General features: G+C 38.0%; 1 protein-coding gene across 1 annotated transcript; it reads right to left on the bottom strand.

The window, feature by feature from the left end:
• Positions 1-143: 143 nt before the first annotated feature.
• On the bottom strand, positions 144-20,082 carry tmlhe (trimethyllysine hydroxylase, epsilon). Its single transcript, XM_039663663.2, has 8 exons — positions 19,926-20,082; positions 19,683-19,827; positions 18,293-18,469; positions 13,000-13,279; positions 9,046-9,165; positions 7,285-7,521; positions 5,127-5,265; positions 144-2,336 (listed from the first exon to the last, which is right to left on the bottom strand). Exons 2-8 carry the CDS (start codon positions 19,819-19,821, stop codon positions 2,205-2,207), a joined length of 1,224 nt encoding a protein of 407 aa, XP_039519597.2. The 5' UTR covers positions 19,822-19,827; positions 19,926-20,082; the 3' UTR covers positions 144-2,204.
• Between the last annotated feature and the right edge of the window lie 1,763 nt (positions 20,083-21,845).

The raw sequence follows: 21,845 nt of genomic DNA, 5'->3' as shown, positions 1-21,845 counted from the left end.
TAAAGGGCACTGACTTTTCCACTACCTGCAAAACTGGATGTCAAAATGCAATAGGCTATATTTATTGTGTGCATTTTATTTTTTATTAAGTACATTGTTTAAGCCTTGTTTAAACCAGAGAGACTAAATCAACAAGACAAAAATGCAAGGAATTCAATTTATTTCCTAGAGGTAACATTGGTATTTTTGTGCGTACATTAATTTGAGATGAGATCATACAGGGTGTTAAAATGCCACAGATTAAAAAATACATCATGTATGAGATTATTGCAGGATATTTATTTAAACTGCATTCTCATATCACTGTTAAGACATGAATGACCTTCATTAACAATCATTTTATGACATTTCCATCATTGTTTCGGTTGAGCGAAGGATCTTCTGTGATATCGACACATTCCACCATTTCTCCTCAGCAGTGCCGGCCCGAGGCATAAGCGAACTAAGCGGCCATGACCACCAGGGGGCCCCCTAATCGGGGTTATTTTTTATTTTTATTTTTTTAGATTACTTAAACAAGTGACATAAATCAATGATGAAAATGACTGAATGAATCATTCAAGACAACAAAACTCTGACTTAATGATCAATATACCTGCCTACAAGTTACAACTGTTGCTGTGTCTGCCTGCGTTTAAGTCATGCGTCTAGAATGTTTGATATAATCACAACAATTTAACGCAAGTATGGGAATTGAACTCAGATCTTCTTGATTAAAGCCCAACGCTTTATCAACTGACTGAGCCACTGCATCTATTGCGGGTTTAGTTTTATTTGTTGGAAAAATAAATATAGAAATATGATTTGACACAAGAGGGCAGTATAGCCCCATTTATGGTTCTGAGTTTAAACTAAACCGTGACATCTACACGTTTTCCAAAGTGGACCAACGTGATTATTTCACGTCTTGTCGTGATACGGGTTGGGCACTGAAGTGTACAGGAGTTTCTTCCCGTTGCTAAGCAACGGAACTAGGTCGAGTATTTAAAAGGTTATGGTTAACACGGTTAACGTGGTTTAACGTCGATGTAATACGTTGTTTTAGCGTACCTTTTGCTTAAACGAGGAGCTGGGGGACGCCGAAAAAATAGACATTTTACTCATTAGGCTGCTTCATTAAAAACGGGACATTTAGACGTTTTCTTCGGGGTGGATCCAGGCAAATGAATCCTTTTCACCTTGAAAATAATATATATATATATATATATATATATATATATATTGCATTTTAAATAATAGAACATTTCTCAGTGATCGTAAATAAAACAAAATTCCATTTTTCTCGGTTTAATGAAAACCAATAGTCGTGATGGTAAGTGTTATTCTGCTTAGGGCCCCCAAAAGGCTCGGGCTGGCTCTGCTCCTCAGACTCGACACTCACGCGGGTTGCCAGATTGAGAACACGTCCAGTTCGGAGTTTCCCGCCAACTGGCAACCCGGGTGTCGAAATGCTATTGGGTGAATTGTCAGTGGGCGGAGCCACACAAATCAAAACAAATCAGACACTCGACATGGAACCGCATTTCAAACCACATCTGGATGTAGTGTCGCTTTTCAGAGAAACAAGTACGTGAACGCTTGTAGGCACTCCTTATTTATTTCTATGTGAGTTTGAACGTTTGAGAAACTCTGTCAAATTCTGACACTCTGTCATTTACTAAATATATTTAATATATATTTAATAATAATAATACATTTTTCCAGCTACCTGATTGTCTTGGCTCCTTTTTCTTTTCTCTGTGTTAGTCACAATGGAAGTGTCTTACATGGTCGATTGTTCCCTGTTTTATGTCAGCTACATTCTGCATTAGTAGACTAATAATAAAAAAGTATGTGATCATGTTTCCTAAATATCTGTAAAGCAAACATATCATATTTTTATGCTTTAGTACGACCAAAAACATTTTTTTTTTTTACATACAGCACCTTTGATTACAACTATCTGGTTTTCTTTGGAAAGAAAACATTTTGGATCAAAAAGATACATCATCCACTACACAAACCTAATTTAATTAAAATAATAAAATCATTCAAACAAAGAGCTGAGTTGATTGTTAAATGTGTACCGATAGAGAGACAGATCAATTCTTATACATATATAAAAACTGAGAGTTAAGTGAAGTCTTCATATCCATGTTCAACGAGTTGTTGTGATCCTGCTGTAAATCTGGTTATAAACTGGTGTCCTCGGGGTAGTCGAGCGCTCAGGCGTGGAGTCCCAGAGATCGGGCCGTGTTCAGCACATCGTCCCGGGTCAGATAGCATCCGCACAGCTGCCTCAGGCCCGTGAACGACTCTCTGCCGTGCAGAACACGCCAGTTATCAATGAACAGAACCTGGGACAAAACAACAGGAGCTGTGTTTACATGAACTGATTTACATCAATCATACATCCAATAAGAGTCTGCACGTCGTTTACATGTGCCCGAAATTATGCAATTCCATTCACATATTCATTTACATACTGTATGCATTGCATCTATTTCAAACTAAATATCTCAATCAGCGTCCTAGTTCACAGAAGGCACTGATCAGGGACTCAGACATATTAAAGGGATAGTTCACCCAAAATTGAAAATTATCCCATGATTTAGTCTCCCTAAAGTCATCCTAAGTGAATATGACATTCTCCTTTCAGACGAATATATTAAAAAAAATGTCCTGGCTCTTCTGAGATTTAAAATGGCAGTGAATGACCGGTTTCTGTCCATAAAAGTGCATCTATCCATCATAAAAGTGCATCTATCCATCATAAAATGCATCTATCCATCTTAAAAGTTTATCTGTCCATCATAAAAGTGCATCTATCCATCATAAAAGTGCATCCATCCATCATTTAAGTGCATCTATCCATCATAAAAGTGCATCTATCCATTATAAAATGCATCTATCCATCTTAAAAGTTCATCTGTCCATCATAAAAGTGCATCTGTCCATCATAAAAGTGCATCTGTCCATCATAAAAGTGCATCTGTCCATCATAAAAGTGCATCTGTCCATCATAAAAGTGCATCCATCCATCATTTAAGTGCATCTATCCATCATAAAAGTCCATCTGTCCATCATAAAAGTGCATCTATCCATCATAAAAGTGCATCCATCATAAAAGTGCATCTGTCCATCATAAAAGTGCATCTAGCCATCATAAAAGTGCATCTATCATCATAAAAGTGCATCCATCATAAAAGTGCATCTGTCCATCATAAAAGTGCATCCATCATAAAAGTGCATCTGTCCATCATAAAAGTGCATCTGTCCATAATGAAAGTGCATCTGTCCATCATAAAAGTCCATCTATCATCATAAAAGTGCATCTAGCCATCATAAAAGTGCATCTGTCCATAATGAAAGTGCATCTGTCCATCATAAAAGTCCATCTATCATCATAAAAGTGCATCTATCCATCATAAAAGTCCATCTATCCATCATAAAAGTGCATCTGTCCATAATGAAAGTGCATCTGTCCATCATAAAAGTGCATCTATCCATCATAAAAGTGCATCCATCCATCATAAAAGTGCATCTGTCCATCATAAAAGTGCATCTATCACCATAAAAGTGCATCTATCCATCATTAAAGTGCATATATCCATCATAAAAGTGCATCTATCATCATAAAAGTGCATCTGTCCATCATAAAAGTGCATCTATCCATCATAAAAGTCCATCTATCACCATAAAAGTGCATCTATCCATCATTAAAGTGCATCTATCCATCATAAAAGTGCATCTATCATCATAAAAGTGCATCTGTCCATCATAAAAGTGCATCTATCCATCATTAAAGTGCATCTATCATCATAAAAGTGCATCTGTCCATCATTAAAGTGCATCTATCCATCATTAAAGTGCATCTGTCCATCATAAAAGTCCATCTATCCATCATAAAAGTGCATCTGTCCATCATAAAAGTGCATCTAGCCATCATAAAAGTGCATCTAGCCATCATAAAAGTGCATCTATCCATAATTAAAGTCCTCTACACTGCTCTGCAGGCGTTAATGAAATTCTTTTGAAGTGAAGTGATGCGTTCGTGTAAGAAAAATATCCATATTTAAACTTTATCGACTAAAATAACTATCTTCTGGCAGACGGCTGTACGCGTCGATTTGTGGTGGAAGACTGACCCCTGACATGACGCACAACGTAATGACGAACGCGGAAGCGCAGACAATAGAGCAAAACAAAACACCAGTCACGAATTACAAGTCTAAAACCAGAATTATTGGGAGGAGCTCGAGTTTGTTGCCCAGCCCTGTGTGTTGAGTCCATTATTCTGCTTTTACTTTGGTTTCCACACCTCAAAACATTGTTCAGATGATGTATTTCAAGACATTTGTCAGCTTTCTGTCCTTGTGTGTGGAATTTATTTCCAATAAAGATTGAAAGCGTGTGTGAATTACCTGAGTCTGTGCGTCTCTCAGCATCTCTACTTTGAGTGTGATTATCCATACATAATAAAACCTAATTTTGTGGTAAAAAAAATATGGAGATAATGTGTCGGTTTATCCTATTGTTGTGGGTTTTTGTTCTTTTGCTTTTTCAATTTTATTTCTATAGCACAACTAAACACACCAGTTGACCAGTGTGCTTTACAATACATCAAATTAGGAAAAACTGTAAAAACAAAACACACAATCATTGACCATATGCTAGTTTACTGAAATTTTAAATAACTGAAATCATTCAGTGTGTGATCTGGCCATTACAATAATTGCGCATCTTAGAACATCTGTCAACCAATCAGATTCAAGCATTCAACAGCCACATAGAGTAGCATAAGTCAGTGTTTCCCAACCCTGTTCCTGCCGGCACACCAACACTGCGTGTTTTCTTTGTCTCCCTAATCAAACACACCCGATTCAACCCATCAGCTCATTAACCCACCTGATAATGAGCTGATGGGTTGAGTCAGGTGTGTTTGATAAGGGAGACAAAGAAAACACGCAGTGTTGGTGTGCCGCCAGGAACAGGGTTGGGAAACACTGGCATAAGTAACAATCAAAGTATTAATCATAACGAGTTGTGTGAAGCTGATTGAGAGATGCACCCAGAGGAAACTCTGTTTGTGTTCTGAAATAATAGCCAGGCATGATTTCAGCAGCATGTGCAGAGGAGGCTGATACCTTTCCGGGCTTGAGTTTGACCCACAGCTCGTTCTCGGGTCTCCTCAGTTCTGCGGTGAGCTCCCTGTGAGCCGCGTACCAGCGCCGCACCACATCATGAGCCACTGTGTTCATCACAGAGCGGTCGTAGTTATTATACCTGCAGAACAACAACACAACATTAGCAGCAGCCTTCGCTCTGTTTCATCCGTTTCACATTAACACACACACACACACCAGGGTCGGGGCTTGGAGCAAAAATGTGACCAAAATTAATCAAAATTCTCCCAAAATTTCTGATATACAGCGCAAAAAAAAAAATGGCGCTTTTTTAATATTTCTAAAGCCTATAATGAAGGATATAGAGTGCTGATTTCCCGAACATCAGTACTATTGCAAACGTGAAGCCTATTGCCCGACCGATAAAGGATTTTGAAGGCCGATACTGATACAAATATTTTTGGGTTTTAAAATCCGATATTCCGATATATCGGCCGATATATATTTTTTTATTAAATATTGTTGGATTTCACACACGTGTAAAAGAAAAGCTAAGTTTTCTGCACAAGATACGTTTGATACTTTTTCTCTATGTCTCAATGTTCACTCCTCGCAAGTATAACTTACATTTTACAATGCAGGGACTGTAACTAGAGATATGCGAGTTATAAATACAGTAATAATTACTTTATTTAGGCAGAAAAAGTTCATCGTGGTTTCCAAGCTCATTAATGTTAACGTTAGCAGTCTTCCACTGATGATAGTGGCATTAGCTAGTCTATGATGAGCCATAATTTAGCAATGGATAACATCATACTGCAAATTGTAAAACATACATTTTCAATATAACAGGCCAAGGAGAGATGATTGAAGCGTGTTTTGTCCGTTTTTATTTTATTTTTTAAATATTCATTTATTTCGCCATTATAACTGCCGATACCGATATTTTGGAAAATACCTAATATCCGCCGATAATATCGGTCTAGCTCTATTTTATACAACAATGCAAAGCTAAAATAATATATGTATATGGCATCTGAAAATTGTGTAAATGTAGGCCTAAGTTTTTGATAAGCTTTTGATGTTATTTCTAGCGAGAAATTACCATTGTTACATTTAAAGCCCCCCTGTAGTCAATTTCATCCATTAAAACTCATCTTTGATCACCAAAATGGCATATTTATTCGATTATTCTGCTTTTACTATGGTTTCTCCACCTCAAAACATTGTTCAGATGATGTATTTCAAGACATTTGTCAGCTTTCTGTCCTTGTGTGTGGAATTAATTTCCAATAAAGATTGAAAGCGTGTGTGAATTACCTGAGTCTGTGCGTCTCTCAGCATGTCTACTTTGAGTGTGATTATCCATACATAATAAAACCTAATTTTGTGGTAATAAAACAAGGACATAATTTGGTTTCGGGGACGGGTTTTGGTTCTTTTGCTATTTTCGGCTGTAAGGACCTTTAACATCAATGTCAATTTTATTTACTTTTACTTATTTAAGCATTTTTCCCAGTGAAAAATATTTCTTCAAGCCTTAAAATATCTTGAATGTAACTCAACAACACCCTTCACTCATTTGGTTTACGCGGTTCTATCAATAAATATGCAAATTAGCCCTGCCTCCACTCACTCAGCTCAGAGATCCACTCGTTGTAACTTCCTTAAATCCTAAAAAAATGTCCACTATATTATCGCCCAGCAATATATTAAGAATTGGATAAATAGTAAACCCTGCTTTAAGTGAATCCATACAGAACACTTATAAACAGCAATATATACTATTGTTTATATTGACACAAAAATTATAAACTAGTTTACCGGCCAGCTCTTTATAGAAAAGTGTATATATAAGACGGACGTTTCCTCAGAGGAGGCGAGAACAATGCAAATATTGACATTAAAAAGCATAAAAGTCACTAGTTTTTTTATAAAGTAGCACTGCATACTCGCAAAATACAGCAAATCTCAACTGTACTATATTTTATATGTGACAATAAGACTTAAATATAGTAAGATATTGTAACAATTAAATCATGATTACATGTCAAGCTGTTTTGAAACAATGTGTATTTTACAGATGAATGCGACTTGACAATACAAAGTCTATTCACTCAATATTCATTTGAAGTTTCACACGTCAAGAAAGCAAAGACAAAGGATCAATCAATCATACCGAATCATGTAGACCTCGTTGTTCCAGGGATACACGTTGAGCACGGGCCCGATGCCGATCATGTGGTTGCGGTGCTCGCTCAGGTTCTCGACGTACTCGTGTTTGATCGGCACGTGGGAAAGCAGCTCGAAGTTCCCGGGCGTCCGCTGGAGGACCGCGTCCGCGGCGTGGAAACCGTCCACCAGGAGAGTCCGGCCGCCCGTGCCTTCATGCCTCAGACAGTGAAACACCTGGATGCTTATGGACCAGAAAAAGGCATAAAAACTTTCGATTAGAGTCAGACATTTTTTTTTTTCCGTATTCGTCATGCGGTGGCTCTGAATTGTCAAAACACCATTCAAACGCTTCTGAAAAACACAGAAAATTGAAAATGTACGTTTTTACAGAGCCCGTCTAACGGTGCTTCATCTTGGTTGCAGTTCCATTAGAATTCCACTGGGGGTGATCACGGGCGAGAGCAGAATGAATGGGAGTCTATGGGGCTAAACGGCTAAATGTGTCTCTTTCACCTGCTTGTCGTTAAATTAACATGGATTTTATTGTTGATTCCACAAGTTCAATATAGATTATAGGCCAAAAGTCGAATGAACGAGTACTTATGTCCTTTTGATTTCTTACAGGTTAGGCCGTTGTTGGCCTGAACACGCTAGCATTCTGCTATTGTGTGACGTCATCACGGATTTTTAGAACAGATAAGTGAACTTAAAAATGCAGTGTATTATCTTAGCCCTCCCTTTTGAATGCAACTTTCAAATTACTTGACAAAAAATTACATCTTGAGAAAAGTGGATTTCTGGGGGTGAAACCCCATTGACTCCCATTCATTCTGCACTCGACCGCGAGCGCCCCCTCATGGACAGAGACGCGTTACTGCAGCCAGTCCAGAACCCGGAAGTAACCAGCCAGTGCCAATTCTCTTCAATTAGACATTCTCTGATTTTTAATGTGATTGACACGTGAGGTCGTATTTATTTTTTAACGTGCAAAAATTTCGGACATAAATTCATCAACTAACCGTTCAGAAATGTCCTCTTTCATCTACATGTTGTCACTTCTTGAGCCTCTCCATCTATCCGATTCTGGTTTGAACATAAAAGGCTAAACGTTTTTGAAAATTTCAGTGCATGTGTGTGTGTGAGGTGAAAGGACATGAGCTCTTAAAGCTCCGCCCCCTGCGCCATTTCATTTGCATTTAAAGGGACACACACAAACGGTGCGTTTTTGCTCACCCTCAAAAAGTGACATCTTTAAAGGGTTAGTTCACCCAAAAATGAAAATGATGTCATTAATGACTCTCCCTCATGTCGTCCCAAGCCCGTCGTAAGACCGTTCATCTTCAGGACACAGTTTAAGATATTTTAGATTTAGTCCGAGAGCTTTCTGTCCCTCCATTGGAAATGTGTGTACGGTGTACTGTCCTTGTCCAGAAAGGAAATAAAGACATCATCAAAGTAGTCATGTGACTGACATCAGTGGGTTAAAGCATCGAAAATACATTTTGGTCCAAAAATAAAAACTACAACTTTATTCAGCATTGTATTGTCTCCCGGTACCGTACACACATGTTCAATGGAGGGACAGAAAGCTCTCGGACTAAATCTAAAATACCTTAAACTGTGTCCTGAAGATAAACGAGGTCTGACGGGCTTGGGACGACAGTCATTAATGACATCTTTTTCATTTTGGGGTGAACTAACCCATGCTGTACAGGAGTTAAGCCGTTCATGGCTAATGAAGGCCAACCCTGACTCTCCTGTTTACCCGCAGGGTTCTTGAAAGTATGAGGTATCGGTGTGGCGGTCCAGTGCCAGCTTTGTGTAGGCTGTGTCTCCACGAGAAAAGTCTGAAGTGAAGTTCCACATCCGCCCATACATGGTCTCTCTGGAAACAAAGAAGTGCCTCATTTAAGTCATTTTGATTAGAATAAACTATTATTGTGCTATGTAAATCTCAGGGGAAAAAGCGACACGGTTCTAGCATCCCAACCCTCATTCCTGTTACACAGCAACAATTCTCTATTATCTCAATTTGACACTAGAAACAGTAAGGCATTGGTGGTCCTAAAACGACTAAAAACGCTGTATTCTGCTGCCAGGCCAGTAGATGGCGATGAAACACGTAGATTGAACACGTAATAAACATGTGCATGACGTCATCGTCTTCAGACATTCAAGTTTTTGTTGATAACACAAAGAACGTTTTCAAAAATATTGCAATTTCAGGCACCCTAATGGCGGTGACGTGTAAACGAACGGCGAAACGCATTAAAAGTTTAACGTTTTTAGTTTAAATACGGTGTCATGTAAACAGCCTCAATGTTTGGTGTAGGGAAAAACCCTGGACCTGGCAACCCTGGCATGAACTAGATTCATACGGTCAAAATGAGCTTTTATGTAGATATTTTTAACTGCTAATGCGTTATTGTAGCGCTAACTTGCCCTAAATTCAACACAAGAGAGACTTTCTTGACAGTATGAGTTGCAGACACGTTTTTTCTGCCCTCTTTTGATTGACAGAATATAATTGGCCCGTTTTCACAAAGATAGACTTTGACTATGGCTTAGATATAGTCATATGGCTTATACATAGATATATATCTATAGGCTTAGATATAGTTAGATATAGGCCTAAGGGTTTAAGTCTGTTTGGTTCAGAAAACCTATTAACGATGAAAACAAATGTTTATTAATGATGTAATATATGTGTATGTATATCACTTAATTTGGATAAATATCAGGTAGGCTACCTTATAAAGCTACATGTTATTTTTTCTCAAAGAAAAATCTCTCACTAATGCTGTAAATATAGGCTACAGGGAGTTGGTATTATTATTATTCAAGGTTCAAATGAACAAATCAAATAATGCGTTGTTTTTTATAATATCATTAAAATATTTTAATGATATAAGTAAAAATATAATATGTAAAATAGTGCATATATTTAGCAAAAATTATCCTCTCTATGTCCCTATTAATTTTTCTAGGTTTTTCTGAGGTAAATGTTGCGTTACGTGATAGCTGACTACTGTTCTCCAGTTGCTTTATTGACCTATGTCCACGGTTTTTGAGCGATTACATGAGACATGACACATTTCAGCAAGTTGTAGGCTACTGAATCTTCCATAATAGCTCATTCGAATTGATTTACTGTTAGCTTTAGATCAGATCACAGCACGTGCTGCTTCTGTGCACGTCATATTAAAGTGCGGCAAAACTGTATTTATTGTTTGAATTTAATTGACATAAGCTGAAAGCTGAGACTTTGTTGAGTGTCCTCTTTGCCTCGGGATTTTTCATTGCGTGAAAAAAATGGAGAACAGTGTCAAAACGACGCGCGAGATTTGGCAGCGTCAACCTTTACAAGTCATAATCCGCACCTGGATTTATACCATGGTCTGGGTGAATACTCGATTCTGATTGGCTGCAGGGTGTCCGTTAAAAAGTGATAGAGGACACCTAGTAAAGTAGTTCTGGTGAAACTGCCTGTTTACCATTCGAAATTAATAAATAAATGCGCTGCCTACAACGGCTGTGAGTAACCATAGCAACAGGCAGTCACATGCTCTATCATCTAACGTTAGATATTACAGCCTAATACAATGAGCGACTTCGTGCTATTTCTTTTAACATTTATGGAGAATATGGCAACTTTGACGACTGGTATGCTGCTGAAGAAAGAAAAAATGTAAATAAAACGGAGAAAATTACACCGCTGCTGCTCTGCTCCATTGAACTCTATTGGTAACGACGTAACTTGCGACCATAGTTGGATAACGATGCTTTCGGGAAATGCACCCCTGAATGAGACCCTGCGGGAGTTTTACGCAGCTGTCCAGACAACCAAGGCAGGAGAAGGCTGAACGTTACAGCGTTTCAAGCCTAAAAGGAGCCTGAGGAAAATTACCCTCTCTTTGATCTGATTAATTTATTGCCCTCTATAACGTTAAGCGCGAATAGCTGGAGATCAGAGCTAATTGTTTTTTTTATTGTTGTTTGATTAATTGTTTTATGAGTAATAAAAAAAAAACTATGCCTACCTTTGTGTTTCATGAAAAAAAAATGCATTTGTGAACCTGAAGGGATACGAACTAAGCGGACTATATATCTCCGGTTGCTAAATAAACAGTCAGGCAGGCAAGGCAAGTTATTATTTGTAAAAACTAGATTTAGCCTAATTAAAATATAAACTAATGTTTTATTTGGCAAGTGACCATGGTATAAGCGGGTTAATGCCCTCCGAGGTGTCCATTGTCAGGTTTTAATGGACTTCGGCGGAGGCAACCGTCCTCCGCTGCGCGTCGGCCGGTTTACGCCTCGCCGTCGTCCATTAAAACCTGACAATGGACACCTCGTCGGGCATTAACCCTTACTTATACCATGGTCTGGGTTAATACTCGATTCTGATTGGCTGCAGGGTGTCCGTTAAAAAGTGATAGAGGACACCTAGTAAAGTAGTTCTGGTGAAACTGCCTGTTTACCATTCGAAATGAATAAATAAATGCGCTGCCCACAACAGCTGTGAGTAACCATAGCAACAGGCAGTCAAAGTATCCGTTAACAATTTGCTCTATCAAAACAAACATCTAACGTTAGTTAGATATTCCACAGCCTACTAATACAACAATGAACGACTTCGTTATTTCTTTTAACATTTATGGAGTATATGACAACTTTGACGACTGGGATGCTGCTGAAGAAAGAAAAAATGTAAATAAAACGGAGAAACGTCGCAAAGAAAATTACACCGCTGCTGCTCTGAATGAGACCCTGCGGGAGTTTTACGCAGCAGTCCAGACAACCAAGTCAGGAGGAGAGTACAGCGTTTCAAGCCTAAGAAGCCTGTTTGATTAATTGTTTTATGTGTAATTAAAATAAATAAATAACTATGCCTACCTTTGTGTTTCATGAAAAAAAAATGCATTTTTGAACCTGAAGGGTTCTACAAGCTGAGCGGACAATAAATATCTCCGGTTGCTAAATAAACCAGGCGAGTTATTATTTGTAAAAACTTGATTTAGCCTAATTAAAATATAAACTAGCAGCTAATGTTTTAAAAATGTTTTATTTGGCAAGTGACCATGGTATAAGCGGGTTAATGCCCTTCGAGGTGTCCATTGTCAGGTTTTAATGGACTTCGGCGGAGGCAACCGTCCTCCGCTCCGCGTCGGCCGGTTCACGCCTCGCCGTCGTCCATTAATGGACACCTCGTCGGGCATTAACCCTTACATAGCAGACAGTCAGACTTCAGACAGACGTCTAAATCAGACCGTTGCACAAAGCACTGAAGACTCTGCCTATCTTAGGTAGGACTAAACTGCAGTGCATTCTGGGTAAAATAAGACAATATTCAAAACAAAAAACACGGCGGATGGAGTAAGCGCATTCACCCGCTCAGTGCAGGTGTGTGTGTGTGGGAGGAGTGTATTTTAGAAACAAGAAGAAATGTTTTTTTTTGTTTTGAAAAGTGTCTTATTTTACCCAGAATGCACTGCAGTGTAGATAGTCAGAGTCTTCAGTGCTTTGTGCAACGGTCTGATTTAGACGTCTATCTGACTATATCTCAGCCGTAGTCAAAGTCTCTCTTTGTGAAACCGGCCCCTGTTGTGTTCCGCAAAAGACCAGAACATTAGACGACATGATTACAGTAACTAATGATGTGACTGCATATGATCCATCAAAGCGATTCATGTTGGAGCAGGAGCGCACGAGGCCTGACCTGATGAGGCTCACTCTTCGGGTCGCCGCTTCTGTGGCTTCAAGGGTCGGTGGGACGCCTTCGACGAAGGCTATTCCATAAAGCAAGAAGCAGTTGAGGAAGATCTTCAGCTCCTCGTCGCAGCTCATGAACTTCTCCCAGCATGCACTGGGAGGCCGAGCGCTGGTGTAGATATCAGCGTCCCACAGCACGCGCGGTTGCATGGAACTTCTCTTCTGGCCCTCGTAGCTGTTCTGCGCTAGCCATGCTAGGCTGTAGCGCGTCACGTGACCATCTGGCCCTGGAGGGGGTCACGAAACACAGGGCCCTTTATTTATACAGCGCTTTTTACAATACAGAGTGTTTCAAAGCAGCTTTACAGAGATAACAGGAGAATAATGCAGCAAAGTTTGTTTCTAGAAAATAGCGTCACAGTCACAGCTTAGTTAAGTTCAGTTTGAGTATGCTGATTACTACAGAAATACATTTCGGCTTGGCCATTTTTTCATTTAAAAAGCAAAAGGCTGGGTTACAGACGGGCACTTACAATAGAACTACATCGGACCAATTTCTAAATGTTAAAACACTGAGTGTCAGTAGTGGGGAAGAGCGAGGCACAAAATGCTTTCCGACTTTGTCAATTTGTGTAAATCTACATACAGGTGAAACTGGAAAAATTTGAATACGGTGCAAAAGTTCATTTATTTTAGTAATTTAACTTAAAACTAATATATTATATACACTCATTACATGCAAAGTGAGATATTTCAAGCCATTATTTGTTATAATTATGGATTACAATTTTAATTTGAATATAGGGTTTTCATAAGCTGTAAAATTTAATTATGAAAATTATAACAAATTGAAACATCTCACAGTTTGCATGTAATGAGTCTATATAATATATTAGTTTCACCTTTTAAGTTTGCACGATATTCACCTGTTAAGAATATTTATTTTTTCCCACATTAATTTCACACGACAACATGCCCCACAGGTGACCAAATTACTGATTAAAATGTTATCTGATCTAATAAAAATATATATACGAGACAAACTAAAACATTTTCCCAATAAAATACAATTATTAGCTTTTTCATGTGAAATAATGGAATTTTTTAATAATTAAAAATAAAAACACATTTTTGAGGTTGACAACAAACACAGCTATACAGCATAGTTCAAAAGATAATAATAATTAATCATTTCTGAAGACTGACTCTCAGTCTTTATTCGCCTTGTTATATGGTTTATATTATATCATAGTTCTAATAGGGACTCGTTTTGTAACGCCGTGTGACAACATGCCCCGCCTGCACAACTGCGGTTCAAACCCAGCGAGTGTTTCTGCTGTTAAAGTATCTCAGCTGTTAAATAACACAAATAAGATTAAAATAATAAAGACTCATTTTAAATAAACACAAAAAACTGAGATAAAAAAAATTTGTTTTGCTTTAAATGTTCATGAATTTTGCTGCAATTGTTTCTCTATATAGTGTTGATATCTGCAAGTAGTAAATACACTAAGTTTCATTATGCGTGTGTGTAAAGTTTTAAACCATGTGATCAACCCTACAGCCAACAATATGACTAGCACACTAACCTTTCCTAAGTAAGGTTGTATCCACCTTCATCGCCATGACAACACATGTAATTATATTATAAGTGTTCACAGAAGAATTCAAGTTGAGGGCTTTTATGAAATGACCACCTTATTTCTGCTTTCTCCACAAAAAAAGCTGAAAAAAATTGCCCAGTGGTGAAATCCAGCTTTTAATGTTGTTTATGTGTCTATGAGGTGTTTTTAATACGCTTTAACACACACACACACACCATGTGTAAGTTCATACGTGGACAGCATTGCTGAGTATTTTGAACCAAAGACAGTCTTAAAAAACACGGTGTGAAATCGCTGGTGTTTCCGACATCACAAACGACCTTGTAACCAATCAGATCAACGTGTGATCGTCAACGAGTGAGTGAGTGGGGGCGGGGCTCATTTGCATATTCATAGAACCATGCATGCTAAATGAGGCGAGGGTGTCGAGTTACACTCTCTAAATATGTAATTTCGATGATCAAAGATGAGTTTTAAGGAATAAAATGATCGACTACAGCAGGACTTTTTATAAATATTATTAAACACCAGTTGATTGAAAATCTTAGGCCAACGTATCTTAGACACTAAAGTCATGAGAAAGTGTTACTATGTAACTGATTTAAAGTGAATCTCACAGATGATCCGCTGCGTTTCGTAAGAGTCAAAGTCCTGACTCTCGCAGAGCCTTATCTTTACTTAGGAAAGAGATATCCATCTTTGTTTGGGAAGAGTGTTAAACTTATCTAAGCACAATCTCCGAGGAGAGGATTGAAACATGAAGACACAGGTCAAGTTCCTATCCCAATATTAAGCAATCCTGCGTAAAACAGCAAGCCCGTAGGCAGTTCGAACCACCCGAACACCCCCCCCCCTCACTGCCAAAGGTCCAGAATTTAAAGGAGTAGTTCACTTTTGAAAAAACTTTTGCTGATAATTTACTCACCCCCATGTCATCCAAGATGTCCATGTCTTTCTTTCCTCAGTCGAAAAGAAATTTAGGTTTTTGATGAAAACATTACAGGATTTTTCTCCATATAATGGACTTCAATGGGAACCAGACGGTTCAAGGTCCAAAAGACAGTTAATAACAGTTTCAGATGCAGCTTCAAATGTCTTTAAACGACACCAGACGATGAATAAGGGTCTTATCATGCGAAACGATCGGTCATTTCAAAACTTATTCCAAAAATGTAACTTTTCTAAGGACAAATGCTAGCCTAGCTCTATTCTGTGAGGCGCGTTTGCAACGTCACGTAATACGTAATTACGTTCAAAAGGTCACGGGCGACGTAGCCGGAAGTTCAGAGTCAGTGTTTACAAGTTGAACGCATAGGTTGAACGTGCAAACTAACTCAAACACCGTTTACAAAAAAAGGAATTAAAAGGTAAAACAACGATGTCTGACGATTTTGATTCTGTACTTCCGGCTACGTCGCCCGTGACCTTTTGAACGTAATTGCGTATTACGTGACGTTACAAACGCGCCTCGGAGAATAGAGCAAGGCTAGCATTTGTCCTTAGAAAAGTTACATTTTTGGAATAAGTTTTGAAATGACCGATCGTTTCGCATGATAAGACCCTTATTCATCGTCTGGTGTCGTTTAAAGACATTTGAAGCTGCATCTGAAACTGTTATTAACCGTCTTTTGATACTTGAACCATCCGGTTCCCATTGAAGTCCATTATATGGAGAAAAATCCTGGAATGTTTTCATCAAAAACCTAAATTTCTTTTCGACTGAGGAAAGAAAGACGTGGACATCTTGGATGACATGGGGGTGAGTAAATTATCAGCAAAAGTTTTTTCAAAAGTGAACTAATCCTTTAAGTCTTTTTTTTAATGTGATTATTGTCATCATCGTTTTAATCAATGCTTGTGACAAATATTCTGGGTTGCTATTTCAAATTAATATTGTAGCTGGACGTGTCTGTGTGTGTGTGTGCGCGCACGCACGCGTACAGTTCAGAGAGAGCTCTTGCAATACACTTTTCAAAGCAACGGTGAAGAAGCATCGCCTCTGATGATAGATTGAGAGTCGATTCGGTTCAAAATGCAAAGGCTGGAATCGATTCCAGTAAGGGGAATGATCTTAGCCTACTCGTTGTAGTTTAGGACAAGTAATAAATCTGATTTATGAAATCAATCGACAAAAACAAACATCATTAAATTCAAGGTCGCGTAAACGTTTCCCTCCGCTGCGGCTGTCTGTCTTTCATTCTCCTTTCAGCATCAAACAGCGCGTCGCGTTCGGTTACGACAGTCAACATGATGAAACTCTCTCCAAGACGATTCACTGTTACTATTATTATACTTGACCTGTAGATCTACCTTTATCGATAAAGCTCTATGGTTTCTCATAAAATGACTATATTGCTGTATCTTAAAGGATTAGTTCACTTTTGAAAAAACTTTTGCTGATAATTTACTCACCCCCATGTCATCCAAGATGTCCATGTCTTTCTTTCCTCAGTCGAAAAGAAATTAAGGTTTTTGATGAAAACATTCCAGGATTTTTCTCCATATAATGGACTTCAATGGGAACCGGATGGTTCAAGTATCAAAAGACGGTTAATATCAGTTTCAGATGCAGCTTCAAATGTCTTTAAACGACACCAGACGATGAATAAGGGTCTTATCATGCGAAACGATCGGTTATTTCAAAACTTATCCCAAAAATGTAACTTTTCTAAGGACAAATGCAAGCCTTGCTCTATTCTGTGAGGCGCGTTTGTAACGTCACGTAATACGTAATTACGTTCAAAAGGTCACGGGCGACGTAGCCGGAAGTACAGAGTCAAAATCGTCTGACATCGTTGTTTTTCCTTTTAATTCCTTTTTTTGTAAACGGTGTTTGAGTTAGTTTGCACGTTCAACCTATGCGTTCAACTTGTAAACACTGACTCTGTACTTCCGGCTACGTCGCCCGTGACCTTTTGAACGTAATTACGTATTACGTGACGTTACAAACGCGCCTCACAGAATAGAGCAAGGCTAGCATTTGTCCTTAGAAAAGTTACATTTTTGGGATAAGTTTTGAAATAACCGATCGTTTCGCATGATAAGACCCTTATTCATCGTCTGGTGTCGTTTAAAGACATTTGAAGCTGCATCTGAAACTGTTATTAACTGTCTTTTGATACTTGAACCATCCGGTTCCCATTGAAGTCCATTATATGGAGAAAATCCTGGAATGTTTTCATCAAAAACCTTAATTTCTTTTCGACTGAGGAAAGAAAGACATGGACATCTTGGATGACATGGGGGTGAGTAAATTCAAAAGTGAACTACTCCTTTAACCATGTTCCTTTCTACCGTGTGTCTCACAACACAGGAGACCACTATCATTCTGCACAGTAACTGAAATTTAAAACTGTTAAAAGCAAAGGCTCAAACTATTGAATAGATAGTTGGCAAAAAATGCATCTCAAAATGCATCAGATTGATGCTTTAAAATTTTCTCTGTGATTGGTGGTTTTCATTGTATCACAATGACACAAAACAGATATTAACACTTCAATAGGACAGTGAATTAATCTTATCTCAGCTCATGAAATATAGTTTATTACTGTAAATTTTAAGCCAATAAAGCTGTTACCGTATTTTTGCCGGTAAAGTTCTGGCAATCACAGCTGCGGTTTTTTTACTGTAAAACTGCCGGTTTATGTTTTACAGTGAGCCTGTGTTGAGTGAGATTGAGCGGCGTTCGGCACTCACAGGTCAGGAACAGGTGGTGTTCGTCGGCTCGGCTCTTTGAGGGCCGGATGTCCAGGTCGATGCCGGCCGTGTCCAGGTTGCGCTGGTTGGTCTTTGAGTTGTAGCATGAAGCTGAACGGCAGTGATCTCTCAGCCAAACATAGTCAAAGTGCATTACAAGACCACCATAGTTGAGCTCTGCAGAAGTAAATGAATAATTACACTTGTTTATGATAGCAAACATAACATATATATCAGTGTGAATAATGTGGATGAGGTATTGATAGGCAGAATCATTTAAACATTCCAGGATTTTCTCCATATAATGGACTTCAATGGGGTCCAAACGGTTCAAGGTCCAAAAGACAGTTTCAGTGCAAACTGTTCAAAGGGCTTTAAACGACACCGGACGATGAATAAGGGTCTTATCAAGGACCCTTCGCGTCATGACTCGAAAAAGATTCGATTTTGATGAACGAGTTGAGAAGGAGAGTCACAAAACAGAGCAAGGCGAGCATTTGAGCTTATAAAACTTAAACTTTGTTATTTATTTATTAAATGAGCGATCGTTTCGCTTGATAAGACCCTTATTCATCGTCTGGAATCGTTTAAAGCCCTTTGAACAGTTTGCACTGAAACTGTCTTTTGGACCTTGAACCGTTTGGTTCCCATTGAAGTGCATTATAAGGAGAAAATCCTGGAATGTTTTCATCAAAAACCTTAATTTCTTTTCGACTGAAGAAAGAAAGACATGGACATCTTGGATGACATGGGGGTGAGTAAATTCACAAGAGAAAGTTTCTTTGAAAACATTATTTAATTAAAATACAAATGCTCATTGCTGGTTACCATTAAGCAATATTAACAGATACAACTTATGATTTTAATAAAGTATTAGTGAATGCTGAAATTAACATGAGCTGCGATGATAACAAGGTTTATTAGTTAACTGCCTTTGTTAACATGAACTAAGAATGAACAAAACCTCTTCAGCATTTATTAATCTTAGTTAATATCTATTTCAACATTTACTAATATGTTATTAAAAATAAAGGTTGTATTTGCTAACATTGGTTAATGCAGCTAACATGAACAAACATCGAACAGCTGGATCTGATTAACTGACATTAACAGAGATTAATAAATACTGTAACAAATGTTTTTCTCATGGTTGGTTCAGGTTAGTTAACACATTAACTAATTTTAGCTATTGAACCTTATTGTAAAGTGTTACCGCTAAGTATTTTCATTGTGAGTTCAATGCAGTTATATCTAATGTTAGGAAATGAAATCTAATGGTAAAGTGTTGCTCATTTCAAATTGATGTCAATAACTGTATAAAAATGTAGTTATTTGAAATGCAAGATTCAATCTCTCTCTCTCTCTCTCTCTCTATGTCTCTCTCTCTCACCCAGGCAGTCAGACAGTAGCTGGTAGTTGAGTGCAGATGAATGGGCATCAGTGTGCTGTAATCTTCCTCCCAGACTCTCCAAACCTTGTTTCCAGAGCACAGATCCACTCAGTCTCTTCAACACTCTTGTTAAAGACATGTTGGCCTGCAAAACATACCCCCACATAATCTATTAGTCCGCCGCAACGCATAATGTTCGGATATCAATAGTTACAGTAATATAGTGTCTCAGAGTCGACTCACATGTGCACTTCAAGCTCCTGCGAGGCTTGTGATTGTGAAGCTTCGATGTGAACTTTCATTCACTGCTGGTTAAAGAGTGGTCATATAACTGTTAACATTAACCACTGAACTTGATCTTCACTCCCGCCATTGTGTGTGTCCGTGTTTTCATGAGGTCTACTCTCTCTGTCCACGCACGCGCTCGAGTCCACTATGCCGAAGGCTTTTCTTCTCTATATTCATGAGCAGAGCTGCACCATTGGAGGGATTTTTTAACCATTAAAGGAGGTTACTGAACAACTTTTAAAAAAGTAAAAATGAATAAATAAATAAATACGTGAAGAAATGTAAAAAAAAAAAAATTGATATATTAATATTTTTATAATCATATAATTCCCCACAGTTTTTTTATTTTTCATTTATTTATTTATCCATGTATTTATTTCCACTTGTATTTATGTATATACATTTACATCTACATTTATTTATTTATAAATGTATTTATTTATTTATTTATTATTGGTCCTCCATAAACTTTACCATCACATAATAAATATTAATAAGTTAAGCCAACGTGGCTGGCGCGCACTGGCACATTGTCTACATGGTATTATATTTCTACTCAATTATGTCGTAACAACTGCATTATTATTATTATTATTATTTTACTGCACAACAAACAGTCAATGTACAGACAGAATAACAATATACAAATCAGGGGCGGGGGCCATGGGGGGCAAATAACGATAGGCCTATGTTATGTCGTTTAAACGATTTTGTTCGTGATGTGTATGCTAACTCGGCCTATGCCTTTATTGCGCTATAATTTTATTGATCTATAATAGAGAATGTAGGTCTACAGTATAGCCTTGATGAGATCAGTGTTTACCGCACTTTCGCGTTTGAAAAGCTGAAGCAAATACAAGCGTAAAACACCCTCTGCTTCCTGTTGGCTATTAATAAATGATTTATTAATGTAGCTACAATTCATCGCGGATAGCCTAACGTTACTTCATCTACTATCCGACGCATATTTCATGTCCTATATAGGAGGGCCTATATAGGAGTCCTATCATGTCCTATAAAAGGTGATCGGACCACCTTTTTATCAAAGAAATGCAATGGAATAGGCTGAGTTAAGGTTATTGGCCTGATGTTCCCTGATGAGCCTGATAAAAATAATTTAGAGTAGCTAAATAATTTAGAGTAGCTAGTTAAACGGTTTTCAGACAATGAATTCTGAGTTTAAGCTTTCAAATGATCATTTTTAGACGAAAATATTATAGTATAATTTGTTGAAAAATACTAGATAGCATAAAAACAGAAGTTTCAATGATTAAAATTGGGTGCATCGACTTTTTGTGACAAAGGCCAGACCTGTTATATGCAGATTTTTTGAGGTAGGCTACACTCTTGTCCTAACACAAAACAGGGGTAGAATATCTATTTTGAACTCTTAGACTTTTCCAACGATATATAATTTGTCATAATTAGATTTGTAATGCTAAATCTCATCGATGGTTTGTGAGATTGTGTAAACGCTGCTCCATCTGAACATTTTGATCTCATTGTGAAGTGAGTTTGGGGTAAAAGAAGTGTTTAACGCCAGCAGGGGTCAGAAAGTAAAAGTCTTGCCATATGTTTATCCATGAACTCAGCCTACTTCTCTCTCCTGGCTGAAAAACTGCTAATTAGCAAAAATACTGAGGAGGAATTTTACTTTCCGAACCTGGACTTTACTCTGAAAACATGCTTTTGCCGGTTCATTAATGCTTTTCATGAAAGATGTTGCCTTTTCACTGATTCTCAAATCACCATCGCAAAGAGATATATTTATATAAACCATCCTCATTTCTTCTGACACCATCAGTCGCTCTTTTGGCGACTCAATCACCTCTTGCTTCAAAATCATTCAAAGTCCTAAAATTATACTTTTTGTTT

This window comes from Pimephales promelas, chromosome 19 (assembly GCF_988280905.1).
Source record: "Pimephales promelas chromosome 19, fPimPro1.hap1.1, whole genome shotgun sequence".
NCBI classification, from domain to species: Eukaryota; Metazoa; Chordata; class Actinopteri; order Cypriniformes; family Leuciscidae; genus Pimephales; species Pimephales promelas.
Note: the sequence above shows the minus strand (reverse complement) of the source record. Positions and strands in the feature narration are given on the sequence as shown.

What these genes read in the sequence shown, in the direction of transcription:
- tmlhe (XM_039663663.2), bottom strand. Translation starts at nt 19,821, where the DNA reads ATGTCTTTAACAAGAGTGTTGAAGAGACTGAGTGGATCTGTGCTCTGG. An exon ending in GCTACTGTCTGACTGCCTGG is followed by an intron (nt 18,470 to 19,682) that starts GTGAGAGAGAGA and finishes TTACTTCTGCAG; the next exon opens with AGCTCAACTATGGTGGTCTT. An exon ending in ACACCACCTGTTCCTGACCT is followed by an intron (nt 13,280 to 18,292) that starts GTGAGTGCCGAA and finishes GACCCCCTCCAG; the next exon opens with GGCCAGATGGTCACGTGACG.